Source organism: Erythrolamprus reginae, chromosome 3 (genome assembly GCF_031021105.1).
Source record: "Erythrolamprus reginae isolate rEryReg1 chromosome 3, rEryReg1.hap1, whole genome shotgun sequence".
NCBI classification, from domain to species: domain Eukaryota; kingdom Metazoa; phylum Chordata; class Lepidosauria; order Squamata; family Dipsadidae; genus Erythrolamprus; species Erythrolamprus reginae.
The window spans coordinates 231,336,187-231,360,347 of record NC_091952.1 but is presented as its reverse complement, the minus strand read 5'-3'; the positions used below and the strand labels follow the sequence as shown (position 1 = coordinate 231,360,347).

General features: G+C 41.6%; 1 protein-coding gene across 1 annotated transcript in view; it reads left to right on the top strand.

Annotated features, from left to right (window-relative positions):
• The first annotated feature begins 20,321 nt into the window (after positions 1–20,321).
• Positions 20,322–24,161, top strand: part of LRP12 (LDL receptor related protein 12) — a 37,761-nt gene continuing 33,921 nt past the window's right edge. Inside the window, 1 exon segment of the mRNA XM_070748205.1 lies at positions 20,322–20,533. Coding sequence (XP_070604306.1) covers positions 20,455–20,533 — 79 coding nt within the window. The 5' untranslated portion in view covers positions 20,322–20,454.

Below are 24,161 nucleotides of genomic sequence, written 5' to 3'. Positions count from 1 at the left end.
ATTCCAAGTGCTACACTCTGATCACAATTAGATCTACCAAAGGGAGAGACCTGAGCTATCTAAGCCTTCTCCACAAGCTGACTTTTTTTCCTACAAGGTCTGGGCCCCTAATATTTGTTCTGTCTGGGTCCCTCCAGAAGCCAACACCAACCCAAAAAGAGAATCCAGACACACTGGTAAAAATCAAAGGCAGTTTATAGAATTCAAAGCAAACACAGGTAACAGAACACGCTGACACTTCAAAGATGTTTCACGAAGGCCATGAAGTAAAACAGGATTCTTTCTGTCAAAAACAACGCTGGAGATAACAAACATACGCCTCCCCCAAGTCTTCCAGTCTTCTAGGCCACAAGCCAAGATCAGAGACGCCGAGAAGCAAAGCAGGGTCACAGAACTTCCAGTTGATAACGCTCCACATGACTTAAAGGGCTGGCCTGCCTTTTAAACCCTGCTGAGGAAAACCACACCCAAACCCAGCTGTTGCCAATTCAGTGATGCCAATACCTTTCTAATTGGTCCGTCTCTGAGCTGTACGTCGCTGTCTCATATCAATTATAGCCTGTGCTTCCTCATCCAATGAGGCCAGGCTACTGGCTGGGGAAAGCCCCCCCCCCCCGGGCTGTCAGGCTGCTCCCCCTCATCCTCTTCCTGACTTTCCTCCCTCCTGTCTGCCTGGTCCTCCCCCTCCTGTTCACTGTCCTCCTCCTCCGGGCCTGGATCCAGCAGAGACGCAGCCGGTCCCTGAGGAGCCTCAGGCTGAATCACAACAATATTCAGGTACAGGAAGTGGTGGTCTACTAGCCGAAATGCTAAATTGCGCTCACCGCCACAGCTCATAAGTTATTTATTTATTCATTCATTCATTCATTTCTTTATTTATCAGATTTGTATGCCGCCCCTCTCCGTACACTCGAGGCAGCTAACAACAATAATAAGACAATATAAACAAATCTAATATTTAAGTTAATTTAAAAACCCCAATTTAAGAAACCAATCATACATATAGATATACCATGCATAAATTTTATAAGCCTAGGGGGAAGGGAAAGTCTCAGTTCCCCCATGCCTGACGACAGAGGTGGCTTTTAAGGAGCTTACGAAAGGCAAGGAGGGTGGGGGCAACTCTGATATCTGGGGGGAGTTGGCTCCAAAGGGTCGGGGCCACAACAGAGAAGGCTCTTCCCCTGGATCCCACCAAGTGACATTGTTTAGTTGACGGGAACCGGAGAAGGCCAAGTCTGTGAGACCTAACTGGTCGCTGGGATTCGTGCAGCAGAAGGCGGTCCCGGAGATATTCTGGTCCGATGCCATGAAGTGCTTGCGGAGCCAGTGCAATTTTGCTTCTGCACCTGTGGAGGTAGCAAAATCGGGCACGGAGACGCAGGTGCACCCATGTTTCGACATGCACGGAAGAAAAAAAAACCTCAACGAAACACGGGCACACCTGCGTCTCATGCCCGATTTTGCTATCTCCACAGGTGCAGAAGCAAAATTGTGCTGGCCCCACAAGCACTTGCGAGCTACTGGCTAGGAGCCCATTGCTGGATACAAGGGAAAAAATCAATTCCATTTTGCTAAAAGTTTAAAAAAAAAACCCTCCTGTGAACAACGAATGGTAATCTGTCTAATTCAGTGTTTCCCAACCTTGGCAACTTGAAGATATTTGGACTTCAACTCCCAGAATTCCCCAGCCAGCGAATGCTGGCTGGGGAATTCTGGGAGTTGAAGTCCAAATATCTTCAAGTTGCCAAGTTTGGGAAACACTGCTCTAATTGAATGAATGAATGAATGAATGAATGAATGAATGAATGAATGAATGAATGAATGATTTAATTTATATGCCACCAACTCCAATTAAACTCCGGGCGGCTTACAAAATAACCATAATTAAAAACAGTATAAAAATATAGATTACAATAACAAAAATAATAAGAAACAATATAAAAACACATTTAATAATCCATAACACCATACATACTCTCAATCATTCATGATCCCAGGCCCGCCGGAAAAGCCAGGTCTTAACAGCTTCCTGGAAGACTGGTAGGGTGGGGATAACATGGCTCTCCAGAGGCAGTTGGTTCCAAAGCATTGGAGCCACCACAAAAAAGGCCCTTCCCTGCAGCCCGCCTAACCGGCAACAACATAATTTGTTGTTCAGTTGTTAAATTGTGTCTGACTTTGTGATGCCAGGGACCGTAACGTACCAGTTCCCTCCTCCTTTGGTTTTGTTATAGAATTCAGGGTTGTCAAACTGGTGGCCTATAGGCTGGGTACATCATACACATGCCATGCCCACCTGAGCTCCGTGAATGAGAAAAACATCACATGGTGGCAACGTGATGCCATGAGTTCGACACCTGTATTGTAGATAGTTGTAAATTATAGGATAATTCCTATAATACAATTTCTAAATTTGTTAAAATCTAAATTTGTTATAATCTTGTAAAATATTTGAAAATAAGATCACAATATTACATCACAACTGTTGTGGTTAGCTCTGGCCCAGCTCCTGGCCCAAGGACTGTGGATGTGGGGGAGACATCCACATGCTGCAGGCCTGTTTTGCCCCCGATGGAATCTGATGATGAAGGCTCCTCTGACCAAGAAGACATGAGCGACAGGGAGGAGGAGAGTGTGGCAGACAGCTCAGAAGGAAATCAATTATCTAGCTCCTCCTTGGATTCAGAACAAGAGTTAATGATACAGCCATGTATGTGGAGAGCGATGCATAGACAACAACAACTGAGAGATTATTATCAAAGAAAATGAGGCCACCTGTGGTTGGGTGGGGCTGTGGTAATTAGTGAGGCTGCTATAAAGAGCAGCCTGTGGATTTGGTGACTGCTTTACTGACTTTGACCTTTTGTGTGCTGCTTTTTCCCCGCTTTGAAACTAAACCTGAGCAAAGTGTGTTTCACTTTGTGAAAGAAGGACTGTGAATTGCCTCACAGCTGCAAGCTAAGTATCACAGAACTGATCAGGGACTTGTACAAATTACCAGTTTGTTTGGAGACGAGTGCTCTTTGCTATACCAAAAGAGGGCTTAAGTTAGGTGAATTTTCCTTATAAAGAATATTGTTTTGAATTTTCAAACGTGTATCTGTCTGAAATTTGTACCTGTGAATTTTTGGGAGGAGTCTACCAGAGAGCCCGACAGAACAACAACTGGCAAAAATTTGTGAGACTACTGCATAGAAAGCATGATAAAAGTAAATGAAAGAAGATGCTGTAGAGATTGGCATGGTAGTTTTCTAGTATTTTTGTAGTTTAGTATGACAAGTAATTTAGCAATTTAGTAGAATTGACTCCAGCCTGTCACTTCAGTCTATTAATAATGTGTTTTATTTTTTTCTTCTGTAGGATTAGTTATATATCTGATTTATTTTTCACATGCCATTTTGAATCATTTCTTCTGTCCTGTTGTTTAAATAATTAAAGTGTCAAAGAATAAAAGATTGAGAAAATAGGTGCAGGTTGAACAGGGGGGGAAACCCCAATGAATCCTATTTGATTGCTATGCCATCCAACTCACATCTCTAAGTGCAGTGCAGCAGATTAAGCAAATGTCATGTATTTCTGGAGAAATGTTTTGCTAAAAATAAAAATGTCCTAAGCATTCTCATAATAGTCTTTAAAAAAATGCTTAATCAAAAAAGATATAAACTGAGCTGTTCATCGTGAACTAGATGTCCCTGAAGGAAAAGGAACAACACTGCAGTAGAGATGGCAGCTGAGTTATGAATTCTGCTCAGCAAAGTTTCTCCATAAAAGAGAGAGATCATGAGATCACCCATTTGCATTCCAGACAGCTGCTTCTCATGAGTAGATTGCAGGAACTAAGTTTTTTGCAGTTGACTCGTGAGTTGAGCGGGTGACATTTGGGGCATTTCACTGCAGCCATATGAATATAAGGCTTACCCAAGCTTCATTTCTTAGCCACTTTCAATTATAAGTAATTTACAGCTAAAGGGAGATTTTTCTTAGCAGAAGGAAAAGAAAATTCCACTTTGTGAGTTATTTTTTTTCTGGAATATAAGGGAATAAATAAAAATGGTTTTTAAAACTTTTGTCAAAAGGCTTAACAAAAAGTCAATGTAAGAAAGTTTAAAATATATAAAGGCGACAGTTATTTTGAAATTTTATTTGTTTGTTTGTTTGTTTGTTTGTTTGTTTGTTTGTTTATCAGATTTGTATGCCGCCCCTCTCCGCAGACTCGGGGCGGCTCACAGCAATAATAGTACAATGTAAACAAATTTCATATTTAAGTTAATTTAAAACCCCAATTTAGAAACCAATCATACATACTAACATACCATGCATAAATTTTCTAAGCCTAGGGGGAGGGAAAGTCTCAATTTCCCCTGCCTGATGACAGAGGTGGGTTTTAAGGAGCTTACAAAAGGCAAGGAGGGTGGGGGCAACTCTGATATCTGGGGGGAGTTGGTTCCAAAGGGTCAGGGCCGCCACAGAGAAGGCTCTTCCCCTGGGTCCCACCAAACGACATCCACATGGAAAGAGGTAGGCAGCGAGGTACCACATGGTTCAGTCCTGGCCCCAGTGCCCTTCAACATTTTTATTAATGACCTAGACGAAGGAATAGAGGGAGAACTAATTAAATTTATGGATGACACCAAGCTGGTAGGGGTAGCCAACACCCTAGAGCAGTGTTTCCCAACCTTGGCAACTTGAAGATATTTGGACTTCAACTCCCAGAATTCCCCAGCCAGCAAATGCTGGCTGGGGACTTCTGGGAGTTGAAGTCCAGATATCTTCAAGTTGCCAAGGTTGGGAAACACTGCCCTAGAGGATAGGCTCCAAATACAAAATATCTAGATAGATTAACACTGTAGGCCCAAACTAACAAACTGATGTTCAATGTCGGGAAAAGCAAAGCCCTACACCTAGGCAAGAAAAAACCCAAGACACACATACAAACTGGGAGGAACCACACTTAGCAGTAGTGAATGTGAAAGAGGTCTCGGAATCTTGGTGGATAACCAACTAAATATGAGCCAGCAATGTGGGGGGGGGGGGCTAAAAAAGCCAACACAATCTTAACCTGCATCAACTCCAAGACTAGGGAAGTACTAATACTAGTATATAACGCCCTAGTCCGACCACACCTGGAATACTGCATTCAATTCTGGTCACCTCACTACAAAAGGGACATAGAAACTCTGAAAAGGATGCAGAAAAGAGCAACCAAAATGATAAAGAGACTAGAAACCAAGACATATGAAGAGAGGTTGCTGGAACTGGGCATGGATAGTCTAGCGAAAAGGAGGGCCATGGGGGGACATGATAGCAGTGTACAGGTACTTTAGGGATTGCCACAGAGGGGAAGGAGTCACACTGTTTCCCAGGGCACCAGAGGGCCAGACCAGGAGCAATGGAAGGAAGCTATCCAAGAAGTTATTCGACATGGAAATAAGGAGGAACTTACTGACAGTAAAGGCAATCAACCAATGGAACAGCCTGCCAGTGGAATTTGTAACCCCCACAACTCTTGACATATTCAAGAGGAGATTGGACTGCCATCTGATTGGGGTGGTGTAGGTTTTCCTGCTTGAGCAGTGAGTTGGACTAGATGACCTGTAAAGTCTCTTTCAACTCTAATTAATAGATAGATGGATGGATGGATGGATGGATGGATGGATGGATGGATGGAGGGATGGAGGGATGGAGGGATGGAGGGAGAGAGGGAGGGATAGGTAGGTAGGAAGGTATGTAAGTAGGTAGATAGGTAGATAGGTAGATAGGTAGATAGGTAGATAGGTAGATAGGTAGATAGGTAGATAGGTAGATAGGTAGATAGGTAGATAGGTAGATAGGTAGATAGGTAGATAGGTAGATAGGCAGATAGGCAGATAGGCAGATAGGCAGATAGGCAGGCAGATAGGCAGATAGGTAGGTAGGTAGGTAGGTAGGTAGGTAGGAAGGTAGGTAGGTAGGTAGGTAAGTAGATGGAGGGATGGAGGGAGGGAGGGAGGGATAGGTAGGTAGGAAGGTAGGTAAGTAGGTAGATAGGTAGATAGGAAGGTAGGTAGATGGATGGATGGATGGATGGATGGATAGATAGATAGATAGATAGATAGATAGATAGATAGATAGATAGATAGATAGAGATAGATAGATAGATAGATAGATAGATAGATAGATAGATAGATAGATAGATAGATAGATAGATAGATAGATAGATAGATCAAGAGAAAGTTTGGTTTGGGTGAAAGTGCTTTAGAATAAATTGAAATCAAATTACACAAGCAAACTGAAATTTCATGAAAAATTTATTGTTTACTACTAAAGAATGCTGATAATAGTGGATTTTATAAACAAAACAATAAATAAACATAACATGAGCCAGATTGTGATGCTAACTATAACTATGGAGTTTCATTTCTAATTAAAATATTAAAGGCACAGTATGACAAAAGAGAAAATAAAGAGGGAAGCTTGACTTTTTCCCTTGTTTCACACACTTTCATTTTTGGATTATATCTTGATGGCAACCACCAGAAAATGGTAAGAATGGAGGACAGGAGAGTACTGTTAACAGCAATCAGCAGAGAGGTGAATAACACCAGCTTTGCTTCAGAAAATGTCTGAACAAGAAGATTTTTAGGTGCTGATTTATCCTCTTTTTGAATAGAATCTCCATCATTTTAACTATAACTGTCCAGCTTCTTCTCTACTGCCCTTCTTGTGGATAGGTACAACACTGGCCATTGATGTCTCTCTTTATGACTTTATCACCTAGTGATCCAAATTCTGGTCCCAATTGTGGTTGTAAGTTGAGGACCCTGATATATAAGAATAATAAAAGATTCCAAGGCTATTTAAAAAATTTAAACTAGGCAAGATGGACCCGATAGAATATCAGGGTCTTATTAGCAATGTTTTGAAGGTGAACTTTTACATACTTTACAAAAATTATGAACTCAATCCTACAGAGAGAAAATATATCAGAGAGCTGGAAGAAAACCAGTAGCATTAATACTCAAAGAGGGACAAGCTCTGACTTTAACAAGAAACTATAGACCACTTTCATTACTGAATAATCACTACAAGTTGTTCGCAATTATTTTAGTTCTAGTTATTCTAATTGGGAACAAATTGCAGTGATTATTCAGTGACTAATGCAGTAGTCAAACTCAAGCCCTGCAGGCCAATTTAAGCCATGCATTGCTTAGATCAGGCCCACGGGCTTCCCTGGAAACAGCAAAGGACCAGACCATGTTCCTCTGCCAGTGAAAATGGAGCTCGGGACGCCATTTTTGCTGGCAGAGAGTTCGGACCACCACAGATGCCCCCGACACAAGTGGTGTTGAGATGGCACCCAACCTGGCCATGTCCCCCCCCAAGATTAAACACAATCCTGATGCAGTCCTCAAATGAAATTGAGTTTGATACCACTGTTCCAGTTGATCAACTGAAAATAATTTTGCAAGTATTTATTCAAAATGATCAATGTGGGTTTTTATCTACAAGACTGTTAAAGGGCAATATTAGAAATGTGTTGGACATTTTAGAATGTCTGGAACAACATAACGAAAAAGAGACTGTATTGATCTTCTTAGATGCACAGAAGACCTTTGACAATTTGAACTGGGCCTTCTTGTTCAAGGTTTTGGAAAATATAGATTTCGGAAAGAAGCTTATAAAATGGAAAAGATTGATTTACACTTCACAGAAAGCATGAATAATTGTTAATGGAGATATAACAAAACCCATGAGATACAAAAAAAGGAACAAGGTAGTAATGCCAATTGTCTCTTCTTTTATTTATTTTGTTTCTTGAAATATTGAATAGAGATGAAAAGACAACATTTATTTATTTCTCTGTTTTATATGGCTGCCTCCCTCCCTATTGAATTATCCTGGGCAGCATATTATAAAGTTGAAAACAATATATATAAATTTTAAAATGATAAAAGGCACAAAGCAAAATAAAAATCAGATTAGCCAAAGAGCAGATTATTATTATTTATTAAATTTGTATGCCGCCCCTCTCCGCAGACTCGGAGCAGCTCACAGCAGCAATAGAAAACAATGTACAATACAAATCTAATATTACAAAGTTAAAAACCCATAATTTAAAAAACATGCACACAACATACCATACATAAACTATATAGGCCTGGGGAAGATGTCTCAGGTCCCCCATGCCTGACGGCAGAGGTGGGTTTTAAGAAGTTTGCGAAAGGCAAGGAGGGTGGGGGCAATCCTAATCTCTGGGGGGAGCTGGTTCCAGAGGGTCACGTGCGTCTTCACGCGAGATTCAGCTTTTGCACATGTGTAGAACCTGAATCCTGCACTGGGCATGCGCATACACTCCTGCACTCCCGGCCCATTCTGGTAGAGCTGGGAATGATGGCTCGCTGCTAACTGGAAGTCGCTTTTTTCAGTGCTGTTGTCACTTTGAATGGTCAGAAAACAAATGGTTATAAGTCAAGGACTACCTGTAATTGCTTCTCCAGTATTAGTTGTCCCACTTGGAAAGAACAATTATCAGTAGACTTAATAAACCTTGGGTGTTCTTTTGCCACTTCCCTGATCAATACTTAGTAAATACATTTCATAAGTCAGTGGTTTTGGCTGGTACTATTTGTTGAAGTTCCTCATAGTAGGGAGTCACTGATTGCCACAATTTTATTATCTTCTTGCACAGTATAGCTGCATCTTCTCTATTCTTTCCCCTCTTCAACAATGCGTCTTTTTCTTCTACTGAAGACAATCGTAATTGCCAACTCTCCGGACACCCGCCCACTGCAAACAGAGCTCTTCAGAATATAACCTTTTCTTCCCACACAACTGAGCTCAGTTGTTCAGAACACAATTCCCTAGTCATTTATTTGACTTCTTGACTCTTCTTCCCATTGAATTCTGCCACCAAAGTCCCGTTCATTTTGTTTGCTTCTCCACAAGGCCTGATGCTGGGAAACTGCAAGAATTGTACTTTTATATACATTTCTCAACATAACCCTTTATAATTGGGAGCGAACTGCACTGAAAAAAATCTAAAACACTGTGTACCTTGCTTATGAATTGGTTTAAAACCCCAAAATTAAGGAGACTCCCATTATATTTAAATTCGATGAATTTCTCCTGATTTCTATTATACAAAGTCTATAACTGTCATCACATTTATCATAGCTTAAGTAATACAGATGCTGCATTTCATATTTTTGCACATTACTAATGAAAATTGCATGCTTCAATTCCTGTCCTCCCATGCTCTCACCAGACTCACAAAAGTGATGTTTAAAAATAGCTATACAGAACTCAAAGCAAGAAAGCATATACATGGAGTGAGTACATGCCTCAGAGCGTCTTAGCAATATATTCCTCCCTGTCCTTTGAATTGTCTATATGTATAATGAAAATTCAGAAATAGCTTTCCAAGAAAATGGGACATGGAAATGATTATATCACCATCAAAAGCATCTATAATACTGTTCATTTAGCACCAAATGGCCATGAATTTCAAAAAGATGCTATTGTTTGGATCACACAGAGACAGAATCCAAGTATTAAAAAAGAAACCAAGCACAAAATGTTATTTGCCCATCATAAGATTTTATTTCTCTTTTACTTCATCACCATCAAATGGGATGGGATGGGATGGGATGGAGGAGGGGAGAGGAGAGGAGAGGAGAAGAGAAGAGAAGGGAAATTTGACATCCATTTTAGTAATTCCTTTGTGTTTTAATACCAGTTTAAGATTAGAGGATAAGACAACTTATCATCTAAATTTTGGAGCTAAAAGTAATCTATTTTTCATCAAAATTAACTATACTAGTATTTTGGATATCATAGTTTCCAAAAATATTAAAATTTTTACCAAGGAGATGAATCATCCATTGAAGAGCTGCTATCGGTTCAATATAAAAATGCTAATTCTATCAAGCAACAATTAGATTTGCGGCAGGAACAGAAACAAGTTTACCAATATAAACCCTAAGAAATTCACCGGAAACCAGTTAAACCAAGGCCTCTCATTTCACCTTTGTTTCCATAAAAATAATTTGTTGTGGTCACATTGCAAATCTGTATATACCACACAATGAGCAGTCATTATTTGCTTCAGTTTTGTGAATCGTTGAAGGTGTTTGCATCATTAACCAGGACCAGGGGTGGGTTACTGCCTGGATGGGGGGGAACGCAGTGGGGTAGCAAAAATGGAGCTCCACCCCAGAGCACCCAATTTGCACTGAAAGATGTTGAAAGAAAAAGCAGGGTATCCTGCATAAGGCACGCCCACAGTGTGGTAGTAAAACTTTCGGTAGCCCTTCACTGTATGTATGTGAAAACTTGGGGAAGGGTAGTGCGGATGTGGCATTTAGAGACAACAATGTTTAATTATGCCCCACAATTTGTGATTTCAGAGACTGAATTTTTGGTCCACTTGATCTTGGTAAAATTACAAAAAAAGAAAAGAACAAGGTGTCAGCCCGAAGCCAGAATGCTTGGATGTCTTGCCCTGCCCCATTATGCTATGTTCTTTTGGAATGTTTCCTGCTGTGTGAAATTGGGAGGGTGGTTGCATTAGGAGTTACAGGTAGACAAAAAAAATTCCTTTTAGAGTTTCAAGGTCATCCTTTGTCTAGCACCTGGCCGGAAGAAAATGGGCATGTACGGACCTAGTGGCAGAAGATTAGTTGTCCGTATGATGAACTTGTGGATGTGGGACAGGAGAATGAACTGTAAACTGGAAGTAGAAATCCTGGGGAAATCCGATTCGGGTTTCCCCAGAGATGTGCCAAGATAGCTTTAAGAATAAATTGGAACTTTGAGAAAGTCTTTGCCTTGGACTCTGATTTAAACTTAGATGTTAATTGGAATGATGACACAAGGTTTATATCAATGGTGAAATCTATTTTTTTTTACTACCAGTTCTGTGAGCATTGTTTGGTGGGCATGATGTGGCTTGGGGGGCGTTGCAGGGGGAGGACACAACAAAAGCCAGAGTCAGCCAGAGATGGTATTTGCCGGATCTCCAAACTACTCAAAATTTCCACTACCGGTCCTGCAGAACCTGTCAGAACCTGCTGGATTTCACCCCTGGTTTATATTATTTCATACCGTAAAACATTGATGGCCTGCTACATCCACAGGGGGGACGGGGACACAGTGAGGGTAATAAGTTTATGCCCTATTTTTTGAATACTTAATAGTTCTTTTATTGTCTTTCTTTCTCTAGTACCTTAGTATGATCCTTAATTACTTTTAAAATAGGAAATTATAAAATTGTATGTTTTTACCCATAAATGCTTTAATCCTTTTAATCATTATCTGGAACTGAACTTTTATAGCAATTAAAGAAAATTGAGCTACTTGCGTAATCTGTTATCATACTGAACCTTGTGGGTTCAGTACAAAACCTTAAAATGTTACTGTGTTCCTCAACCAATTATGCTGTCTATCATTTGTTCTTTTTGTGGCTATTTAAATAATGGGACTTAATCAACTGATTCACATTTATGGAGGTTGTAGCATCCCAGAGTCATGCGATCACCTTCTGCAACCTTCTGACAAGCAAAGTCAATGGGGAAACCAGATTTACTTAACAACTGTGTTACTAATTTAACAACTGCAGAGATTCACTTAACAAATGTGGCAAGAAAAGTCGTAAAATGAAGCAAGGCTCACTTAACAAATTTCTCACTTAGCCAACATCAGTTTTGAACTCAATTGTGGTCATAAGTTAAGGACTACTTGTAATGGCTAACGTGTTTCTTCAACTTGCCAAGGATTTTTAAGAATATATTTTTCTGTCTTTACCTTTATCCTAAATATCTTCATTTATTGCCTCTTGGCAGGTGTTTAATCGATATCAGAAGAAAAAAAACTCTTCTGAACTGTGCTGGTTCAGCAAGCACCTTCCTTTGCTGTTCTTAGCATTTCTATTGAGGATTGTACTTCGTTCAGCTCGATTGCATCTCTAACTATTCACCATTATTAAAACCCCTTTTCAATTTTGGTTGTGTGCTTTCTGTTGGACTAAATTAGTCACAAACATGTAAATAAAAGCCTGTCACTTATTTTTAAAAGGAAATGTTTTTACTAAAAATAAACGTTCTTCATAGGAACTTTTTCTTACACTATTTTATTTTTGGAAATAGAAATTCGTAAGAGTTACGATCTTCCCTTGGTAGTCTTTTGTACAGAAACAGATAATCATTGGATAAAATCCAGGGTAGTAGATTGATTTTTCCCCCATCTTGTTCTTGGTTCTAAAAACCACAGAGAGAAACTTACCACTAGCCATCGCCTTTGCTGTTTCCATCCATCAGCCCCAGACCAATATAATTCAGTACAAATCAGCTAAGCCAGTATTTGGATATAAACAAGGCCAAGATGCTTCAGACCCAACATGGAAATCCTCGCGATATGTTTTAAGATTCCTTGAAGGAGACATGACTTTTCCTAAGTTCATACAGTAGTTACGCAGATGTCTAACAATACAAGGCGTTTGCCCAGGTTCGCCTGGTGCACCAGTTGCGGCCCTATTTGGACAGGGAGTCACTACTCACAGTCACTCATGCCCTCATCACCTCGAGGTTCGATTACTGCAACGCTCTCTACATGGGGCTACCTTTGATAAGTGTTCGAAAACTTCAGATCGTGCAGAACGCAGCCGCGAGAGCCATCGTGGGGCTTCCAAGATTCGCCCATGTTTCCTTAACACTCCGTGGCTTGCACTGGCTTCCGATCAGTTTCCAGTCACAATTCAAAGTGTTGGTCATGACATTTAAAGCCCTACATGGCTTTGGACCAGACTACCTCCGAAACCGCCTGCTACCGCACGAATCCCAGCGACCAATAAGGTCCCACAGAGTTGGCCTTCTCTGGGTCCCGTCGACTAAACAATGTCGTTTGGCGGGCCCCAGGGGAAGAGCCTTCTCTGTGGCGGCCCCGGCCCTCTGGAACCAACTCCCCCCGGAGATTAGAATTTCCCCCACCCTCCCTGTCTTTCGTAAACTACTCAAGACTCATTTATACCGCCAGGCATGGGGGAGTTGAGATATTCCTTCCCCCTAGGCCATTACAAGTTATGCATGGTATGTCTGTGTGTATGTTTGGTTTTATAATAAGGGTTTTTAGTTGTTTTATTATTGGATTGTCACATGCTGTTTTTATCATTGTTGTTAGCCGCCCCGAGTTTACGGAGAGGGGCGGCATACAAATCCAATACAGTGATCCCTCGAGTTTCGCGATCTCGATCTTCGCGAAATGCTATATCGCGATTTTTAAAAAAATACTAATAAAAAAAAAACCACTTCCGGGTTTGGCTTCGGGAGTCAGCTGGGAAGCGGCGCGGCTGTTTTAAAAGGTCGCAGCCGGCCTGGGGGGCTTCCCAGCACCGCCCCGAACCCCTAACCTGGGTCTTTCCGGCCGCCCACGCAAAGGGGAAACCCCGGCTCCTCGCCCGCCAGCAAGAGGGGGAAGACCCAGGGAAGGTTCCTTCGGCCGCCCAGCAGCTGATCTGCTCGGTAGCGCAGCAGCAGCGAGGAGCCGAATCGGGGTTTCCCCTTTGCGTGGGCGGTGGGGAACGCAAACTCCACCATTTACGCATGCGTGGCCATAGAAAAAAGGGCGCGCATGCGCAGATGGTGTTTTTACTTCCGCAACCCTACATCACGAAAAATCGATTATCGCGAGGGGTCTTGGAACGGAACCCTCGCGATAATAGAGGGATCACTGTAAATTATTATTAATTATTATTATATTTAAGAATGTTTAGGGAGATTCTTAATCATCCTGATCATGCTTGTCTCAAAAGGCAATTGGACTTTCTTTTTTCTTTGAAAAACATTTCACTTCTCACCCAAGAAGCTTCCTTAGTTTTGAATGAATGATGAGGAATAGAAGGATTATATTCTTTGAGGACATCTGGTCGTTAGCACTCTGAAGGTCGGTTGTTAGTCCCAAGTCATTGAGTAGGAGGCTTATCTCTATGCTCAGGTTCACCTGAATAAGAGTGCCAAAGGGCGTGGAACCTTTTGGGACTGCCGAAAGGACAGTGTTGTAGACAGAAGACAGGTGATGTCATATTCTTCCCTGTCTCTTGAGAGAAGGCTGTTCAATTTTAATGGGAAAGGCTTCTTTGATTCCAGATTGTGGAATTTCTGTCTTCAAAAATAAAGTGATTTTTCTCTTTCAGATGCAGGCAGATTGCTGAATCTTGTTCTGATGGGTTTGTTCTCCTGTGTTGTGTGATGCAATTGTGAAGTGGTTGTTTTGTTTCCCCAGAATGTGCAGGTCAATATTACATTTTGGATATTAATTGCAGATTGTCCTGTTTCATCATGGGCTAAAACACAATGGGGATGATTGGTTTTTAAATGAATTGGAGTTTTAGAATATAAATTAAGTTAGATTTTTATATGCTTTTAGTATTGAGGGTTTTGAAGCCAAACGCGGAAGTTCGCCTTTGGCGTTTGGCTTCAGGACTCAGCTGGGAAGCGGCGCGGCTGTTTTAAAGGGTCGCAGCCGGCCTGGGGGGCTTTCCAGCACCCCCCCCCGAACCTGGGTTGGGGGTTCGGGGGGTTGCTGGGAAGCCCCCCAGGCCGGCTGCGACCTTTTAAAACAGCCACGCCGCTTCCCAGCTGAGTCCTGAAGCCAAACGTGGAAGTTCGCCTTTGGCGTTTGGCTTCAGGACTCAGCTGGGAAGCGGCGCGGCTGTTTTAAAGGGTCGCAGCCAGCCTGGGGGGCTTCCCAGCACCCCCCCGAACCCGGATTGGGGGCTCGGGGGGGTGCTGGGAAGCCCCCCAGGCCTGCTGCGACCTTTTAAAACAGCCGTGCCGCTTCCCAGCTGAGTCCTGAAGCCAAACGCGGAAGTTTGCCTTTGGCGTTTGGCTTCAGGACTCAGCTGGGAAGCGGCGCGGCTGTTTTAAAGGGTCGCAGCCGGCCTGGGGGGCTTCCCAGCACCCCCCCGAACCCCCAACCCGGGTTCGGGGGGGTGCTGGGAAGCCCCCCAGGCCGGCTACGACCTTTTAAAACAGCCGCGCCGCTTCCCAGCTGACTCCCGAAGCCAAACGCGGAAGTGGGTTTTTTTAAATTAATTTTTTTTAAAATCGCAATATAGCGTTTCGCGAAGATCGAGATCGCGAAACTCGAGGGATCACTGTATTTTAATATTAGATTTCTTGTATGTTTTGTATTTGCTTTGTTGTGAGTTGCCCTGAGTCTTGGGAGAAGTGTGGCATTGAAATCAAATCAAATCAATCAATCAATCAATCAATAATAAATGCATTCTTAGCAGAGCTGATAAGTTTATAGAGAATACATTTATAAGTTTATGAGAATGCATTCTATTGAACAGATCATTGTATCTTGTAAAGGCAATGTATTTATCTGAATGTTGATTCTTTGCGTTTAGCATGTACTATATATTTTATTACAGCATTTTTAAAATATGTTTTATCCAGGAAATTGATCTTGTATTTTACTTAAAAAAAATATAGTTGTAAGGCTAATCAATCAATAAACTGCCTAGCGTAACACATATCAACGCATTCCTATTTAACTTTAAAATATTGCAAAGACGACTTGATTCTATTTTGAGAACTAGCTGTGTCTCATATAATTAACTAAAAGCTCCTTTTTTTATCAACATAAATCTTCGCCTGAAAAATCTAGGGCAAAGATCTTGCATTCAGTAGTATATAAGATCAATTGAATCCTATAGCAGTAGTAGGAGAAATATCCTTCAGCAAAGTACTGTACTTCTAATGCAGACAAGATATAATATATATTATAAACGCTACAACCTCAAGGTTTCCTCAAGGCTGTCCGAGACCTCTTGTGTCCTATTTCTTGTAGACGGACATCGAGGCCCTAAAGGCTTTCTAGACACCCAGAACATGTTTGTGTTATTGTAAAGAAACTGTCAAGAGAGAAAAGCCTTACTATTGAATTCTGTGAGCATAGGAATGAGAAAGGCAATTTACAAAGTACTGCAGGGCCATAAAACATGTATATTTATATTTCCTTATCACATAAACATTTCTTACCCGGATGTAGATGGCTTAAAAGACAGCCTTCTCTGAATTAATGGCGAAGGCACCAGTAATAGTTTTTGAAGCATTTGAATCAATGTATAAGCCTGAGGTGGCAGAAACTGTTTGAATCAAAGGATTCTTCCTCCTGGTTACATGAAACAGGGGTGGACTACTGCCCGGATCCAGGGTAACGCAGTGGGGTAGCAAAAATGGAGCTCCATCCCAGAGAACACAATTTGCACTGAAAGATGTTGAAAGAAAATGCATGAGCCACACCCACAGTGTGGTAGTAAAATTTTTAGAAGCTCTTCACTGCATAGAACTGACCTCATTAAGTGAGAAATCTAGATAACCTTTAGCTAATAATCTTAATGGACATGCTGGTCATCCAAACTAGGAAACAATGTTAACTTAAAAGCTGATCACATTGCTCCAGACTGTTCTGTCGAACTCTCTGGTAGAATCCTCCCGAAAATGCACAGATACAATTTCAGACACACACACGTTTGAAAATTCAAAACAATGTTCTTTATACCGAAAATTCAAATAAACTAAGCACTCTTTTTTGTATAGCAAAGAGCACTCGTCTCCAAACAAACTGGTAATTTGTACAAGTCCCTTATCAGTTCTGTGATGCTTAGCTTGCAGCTGTGAGGCAATTCACAGTCCTTCTTCTTTCACAAAGTGAAACACACTTTGCTCTGGTTTAGTATCAAAGCGGGGAAAAATCAGCACACAAAGGTCAAAGTCAGCAAAGCAGGCACGATCAGATAATCCTCCACAATGGCCAAACCCACATGCTGCTATTTATAGCAGCCTCACTAATTACCACAGCCCCACCCAACCACAGGTGGCCCCATTTTCTTTGATAATAATCTCTCAGTTGTTGCTGCCTATGCATCGCTCTCCGCATGCGTGGCTGTATCATTAACTCTTGTTCGAATCCAAGGAGGAGCTAGATAATTGATCTCCTTCTGAGCTGTCTACCACACTCTCCTCCTCCCTGTCACTCATGTCTTCTTGGTCAGAGGAGCCTTCATCATCGGATTCCACCAGGAGCAAAACAGGCCTGCGGCATGTGGATGTCTCCCTCACATCCACAGTCCTTGGGGCAGGAGCTGGGCCAGAGCTAAAGACAACACAGATTAGACATTAAAAAAAAAACTTCCCTGCAAAACTGGTTTGTGAATTTGCTTATAGGCTTTGGTGAGGGGGAAGGAATCAGATTCCTCACTTCATCACTTTTGGCATATTTTATCTTTAGATTTTAATGGTTAATTTTATTGTGATTTCTTTCATAGTTGTAAGCTACATACAGTTGTTATGTTTCAGGCAGCAAACAAGTTTAAATAATAATAATATAGTAAAATCTATATTAAAGAGCAGATTTAATTGGCAATATCCAAAACTATTTTTTAAAAAAAGCTTGGATGAAATCACCTTCAGTGACTGGAAGTTCCTTATCAGCTAAGCTCTGGATATCAGTAGGACTTCTCTTTGGTTAAATTATTCCATACAAAGTGAATGTTAAAAAGAAAAAAGAAAAAGAAAAACTTGTTATTTGCTGAGCTCCCATAATACTGTATAGGGAAAGTCAGGAGCATATAGCAACGAAGCGGTGGAAGTGATGTGCCGGTGCCTGGAGGCTGTTGGGGCCTGGATGGGTGTCAACAGACTCAAACTCAACCTGGATAAGACGGAGTGGCTGTGGGTTCTGCCTCCCAAGGACAATCCCATCTGTCCGTCCATCACCCTGGGGGGGGAATCATTGCCCCCCTCAGAGAGGGTCCGCAACTTGGGCGTCCTCCTCGATCCACAGCTCACATTAGAACAACATCTCTCAGCTGTGGCGAGGGGGGCATTTGCCCAGGTTCGCCTGGTGCACCAGTTGCATCCCTATCTGGACCGGGACTCATTGCTCACAGTCACTCATGCCCTCATCACCTCGAGGTTCGACTACTGTAATGCTCTCTACATGGGGCTACCTCTGAAAAGTGTTCGGAAACTTCAGATCGTGCAGAATGCAGCTGCGAGAGCAGTCATGGGCTTACCTAGGTATGCCCATGTTTCACCATCACTCCGCAGTCTGCATTGGCTGCCGATCAGTTTCCGGTCACAATTCAAAGTGTTGGTTATGACCTTTAAAGCCCTTCATGGCATTGGACCAGAATATCTCCAAGACCGCCTCCTGCCGCACGAATCCCAGCGACCGATTAGGTCCCACAGAGTGGGCCTCCTCCGGGTCCCGTCAACGAAACAATGTCGGTTGGCGGGCCCCAGGGGAAGAGCCTTCTCTGTGGCGGCACCGGCCCTCTGGAACCAACTCCCCCCGGAGATTAGAACTGCCCCTACTCTTCCTGCCTTCCGTAAACTCCTTAAAACCCACCTTTGCCGTCAGGCATGGGGGAACTGAAACATCTCCCCCTGGGCATGTTTAATTTATATATGGTATGCTTGTGTGTATGTCTGTTAGTATATGGGGTCTTTCTTAAATCTTTAAATATTTTAAATTGTCAGATTATTTATGATTTGTTTCCACGTGTTGTGAGCCGCCCCAAGTCTTCGGAGAGGGGCGGCATACAAATCTAAGTAATAAATAAATAAATAAATAAACCCTGAATCAGCATTGCTATACAAAGGTAAATGGGGAGTGTGGCAAGTGACAAATAGTCACAATAAGCAAAATTTAATTCTAGGACAGGATGTTTGACCTATACTTAAGTATTCCCTTCCCCAAAGAATGCTTTACACTGAAATGACAAACTCAGACAGGGAAGTTAATGGTAAAGATTTCATTTATTTATTCATTCATTCACTCACTTATACAAATAGTTCTCAACTTACAAATTTGTTTAGTGACCATTCAAAGTTACGACCATGAAATGACTTATGACCATTTTCACACTTGTGACCATTGCACCACGGTCATGTGAACAAAATTCAGACACTTGGTAACTGACTCCTGACAGATTGCAATGATATGGGGTTATGTGATCACCTTTTGCAACCTTAATTTATGGAGTCATCCAGGACCAGGTTATAGTTGTCCCATGGTTGTTTTTTCAAGAGACAACTGGACTTTTTGGTTTTTGTTTGAAGACTAGAAGCAAAATGTCTTCAAAGAAAACCCAAAAAGTCCAGTTGTCCATTGGGGGGGGAGAGGAAACCCCACCTTTGGGACTTTTGCAACCTTCTCACAAAGTCAATAGAGAAACCATGTTCCCTTAACAATCAGGTCACCAACTTAACCACTGCAGTGATTCACTTAAGAAAGGTCGTAAAATGGGGGGAAATTCATTTAACAAACGTCTCACTCAGCAACAGAAATGGGCTGAGGGCTACTTGTAGTTTATACAGTATAGCAATTTTTTTTAGGTTGAGGATTTGGGGGTTAGGGGAAGAAACAACAGTCAGGTAGTGAGTTCCAGGCATTGATCATTCTGTTGCTGAAGTCATATTTTCTGCAGTCACGTTTGGAGCGATTTACATTTAGTTGGTATCTATTACATACTGTTGTGTTGTTGTTGTTGAAGGTGAAGGAGTCACTAACAGGAAGGATGTTCTGGTGTTTGATTTTATGAACAGTTAAATCAGTTTGGCGGCAAATTACCAATGCATACTTGTCTAAATAAATTTTTACCAATATTACCAATACATACTTGTCTAAATAAATTTTACCAATATTACCAATACATACTTGTCTAAATAAATTTTACCAATATTACCAATACATAGTAGATCCTTAGTAGATCCTTGGAACAAACTTCAAGTAGTAGATCCTTGGAACAAACTTCCAGCAAACGTGGTTGGTAAATCCACAGTAACCGAATTTAAACATGCCTGGGATAAACATATATCCATCCTAAGATAAAATACAGAAAATAGTATAAGGGCAGACTAGATGGATCATGAGGTCTATGTTTCTATGTTTCTATACTTGCCTAAATAAATTTTACCAATATTACCAATACATACTTGTCTAAATAAATAAATGAAAGAATAATAATAAAAAAAAACACTAAGAGCCCAGACATCCAACCACCAGTCCTCGCTGGGCAGCAGAAGCTTTCAGCTGCTGCTCCTCCTGGAGGGAGGGGGAAGCTGGGGTTTCCCCGCCCCGGCCAGCCCACTCGGGAGGCAGCTGCTCGGCTGTGCGCATGCGCACCTGCGCCGGCGGAGCCCCTCCCGTCGGAGGAGGAGACCGCTCCGGAGACAGCCGAGACAGCCGAAGAAGCCGGCGGCGGGGGGAGCAGCAGTAGAAGCAACGGCGGAGCGGCTCATGGCTCCCGGAGGCTGAGGAGGAGGAGGGCGGGGCGCGCGGAGCGGCGGGGGAGGGGGAGCTCTTCCCCCGGCCAGGCGACGGCGAGGCCCTCCCGCTGCGGGGCTCGCGCGACGCAACTCCGGTTGGTCTCCTCCTCCTCCCCCCCCTCCCCCGCGCGGCGGTGTTATGGCCTCTTGCTGGGGAGCGGAAGGGTCCGTTGCTTGGAGGTCAGCGCAGCTCCTGCTCCTCGTCGCCTCCTGTTGCGGTAAGGTGATGTCCTTTGTGTCCGGAACCGGGAAAGCCGGGCTTGTCGTTGGACCAAACGCCGCTTCTTTTTTCTCTCCGTTCCTTCCTTTACCTCCCCCTCCCTTCACAGCAAGCTGGCGGGACGAGACTTCCTAGACCGGCTTTTGTTTCTGAGGGAGTCTGAGGGACGGCGACGGGCGGCCCTGCCTTTCGTGCCCGTCTCTCCACCCCGTCTTTGCCAGGCACCGGAGTCTCGGGCCGTCTCCACGAACGGTGGTTGTCGCTGTGAAGGAGTCTCCCAAAAGCTGCCTGTGGGGTTTTAAAGCAGGCCCTGGAAATTTGCCCTTCTTGCTCCCCCCCCCATTTTGAAATGGGGAATCCGGCTGTCAAAGAGATGCCAGCCGTCCATTGTGAGTGCTGAGACAATGGGAGGAGTGAAACTTCGGAGGGGGGGTTGTCTCGGTGCTACAACACCCCAACACACACACATACATCCCGACATCGGTGTTTTCTGGATCGGCTTTTCAATTAACCTGCAAGCGCCTTCCAATTCCCCTTTTCGCTCAGCAGTTACAATGCAGTACCGGGAAACGTCTCTCTGTGAAGTTCAATGGAAGTTAAACCTAGAAGTGTCTCTAGAGCGCCAGCCAGCCTTTTTTGCAGCCTATTTTAAGATCATTTTATATAATTCCTTCCTTGAGTGGCTGAATTTCCTCAGATTTTTTATTTTTGTTTATTTATGGTGCTGCAGATGGGGATGCTTAAAGGTCAAATCAATTTTTCCCACTTCATCCTTAAATTAGGGTAGCTGTTAAATAAGGTTCAGGAGGGAAGTGTTTTTAATAGGAAAGTGAACACAAGAACAAGGCGGCACAGTCTGAGGTTAGTTTGAGGAAAGATCACAAGCAACATGAGAAAATGTTATTTTACTGAAAGAGTAGTAGATCCTTGGAACAAACTTCCAGCAGACGTGGTTGGTAAATTCATAGTAACTGAATTTAAACATGCCTGGGATAAACATATATCCATCCTATGATAAAATACAGGAAATAGTATAAGGGCAGAATAGATGGACCATGAGGTCTTTTTCTGCCGTCAGTCTTCTATGTTTCTGTTTTTAGTTTTAGGATTTTGCCTGCGAGATCTATAAATCATCTCTAAAATAAATCTCTCTCTCTCTCCCTCTATCTATCTATCTATCTATCTATCTATCTATCTATCTATCTATCTATCTATCTATCTCATCTATCTATCTATCTATCTATCTATCTATCTATCTATCTATCTATCTATCTATCTATCTATCTATCTATCTGATTTGTATGCCACCCACCTCCCAAAGGAGTCCGGGAGCTCACAACCAAGGAATAAAACATCCGATGTAACATTAAACCCCCTTAAAAGATAATCTAAAACAATTTAAAACCCACAATTAAAAATAATTAAAACAGTTTAAAATCATACATGTCATTAATGGCCACCAAAATTTTCCCCCTTCTCCATCTTAACTTAGTTCTTAAATAGGTTATTGGTGTTTAGCAGGAATAGACTTACTTCTGCACAACAGGAAGCTGCTTTTCTGCTAAGTTTCAGAGCGCTTGGGAAGAAAGTTGATACTATATTTGTGAGGGTGGTCTCAAGGGAAGAGGCTGTTCACACAAACTTGGCTAAATGTTGAATTGCAGTTTTTAAGAAGCACTACAATCTAATAGATTGTAACGGGTAAGCAGCAGGTATAGCTTGAAGCTTTGGAGGGGGAATTGATTTCTGTTATTAGGTAGTCAATGGAAATATGTTTCAAATATGCCTTTCTGTCAAGACTGCTTTCACCTAGAGATCTGATGTAAAAGATTACGTGACTGAATAATAGAGAGACTACTCTTATCTGAGTTTTTTGGGCATCCTGTTTGTTTTTCTTTATGAATAATAACACAGGATTTAAATCTTGGTTTTCCAGTGATTTGTGCCTTTACAGAATAGAACTGGTTGCTATAACAGTTAACATGTTGGTTTTCCACTGTGTAAAATCTGTATCCTACCATGGAATGTAATCTAAATACTGAGATATTTTCTTTTCAAGATGATAAGACAAATAACCTTGACTGCAAGACATGGGATAGAAACTGGAAATTAATAGATAATTATTTTCCCCTGGGTCCATGCATCACAGTAAGCCATGGTTAGCTTTAAACGTGTTCTGTTGAAATAGAGTTCACTTACTGTATTAAGCCAAAAGTAAGCTAACCCACATTATGAATTAATGTGATACTTAGATTCAATCTTGTCTATCACTTTCTTGAAGCCACAAGCTATAAACCAATACATTTAATTGGTGGATTGCCGCCAAATACATAAAATCAGCTTCCGCAACATGGTACAAACCAGATGCATTGAATTCAATCCTGTTAATTCCTAGATATTAAATTGGGAAAATCTGGCCTAGCATTTTAAGTAAGACTGCTGCATACTAGACTTTAGGTGCATGTTAAATATAAAACTAGGGGGGACACAATCTGAAGTTAGTTGGAAAGATCAAAAGCAACCTGAGAAAATATTATTTTTCTGAAAGAGTAGTAGATCCTTGGAACAAACTTCCAGCAGACGTGGTAGATAAATCCACAGTAACTGAATTTAAACATGCCTGGGATAAACATATATCCATCCTAAGATAAAATACAGAAAATAGTATAAGGGCAGACTAGATGGACCATGAGGTCTTTTTCTGCGGTCAGACTTCTATGTTTCTATGTAACTAATGTTCTTTGATTAGATGAAAATTGCTTCTGATGTTTCACTAAGAGCTAAAAACATTGATATATTGAACTATAATTATAATATTCATTATGCTTACCTTTAGATTAATGCTATAGATTACACATAAACATCCTTTGATGAGCTTTGAAAAATTCTGTTTTAGAAGGCATTTATTTTGTTCCCAAAGAAGGATGAATATTAATATTTCAGTGTTCTTAATTTCCAATATTTCTGCTTTCAAATTAGGGGCAGAACTTTTTTTTTGATTTAATTATCAACATGAAGTTTGGGGCTGCCTTTAAAACATTTGCATGCAGTACCTAAATACTTCTATTACTATAGTTTACTAAATGATTAATAGTAAAGGGTGTATTGCATTGTGGTTGGCTTTGCCCTCTGCTTTTTAAGACTGCCAAAGTCTGGGGAAGTGGAAATAGTGGGCCTCTTGTTTACACATTTGCAAAAGTTCTTATGTATTTACATGTCTAAATTGGCTTAAAAGTAATTACAGTACTTCTTCTCAGAAAACACTTGTGTTTATAGTAAGCTCTCTAAAGGGCAAGTCTGTAAGCATCTCTTAACCTCTTTGTTTCAATTTTTTTTAAAAATCCAAAAGCATTCTTACTGTTAAATCCAACCTTGCAAATTTCTGCAAATGATTCCCCCCCCCCCTTGCAGGATACATATTATGAAACCTTTTTTTATTCTCCACAAAATAATTAATGTAAGTGGCAGATCAAAAGAAATATAAGAACTGTACTCTGTTGTTCAAATAATATATACAGTTAGGATTGGGGGGGAGGGAATTGTAGGATTAATATTTGGGTAGAGAAACACTGTAGTTTACTAATAATACTCTAACCAAAAGAACATGTACATCAAGCATAATTGCA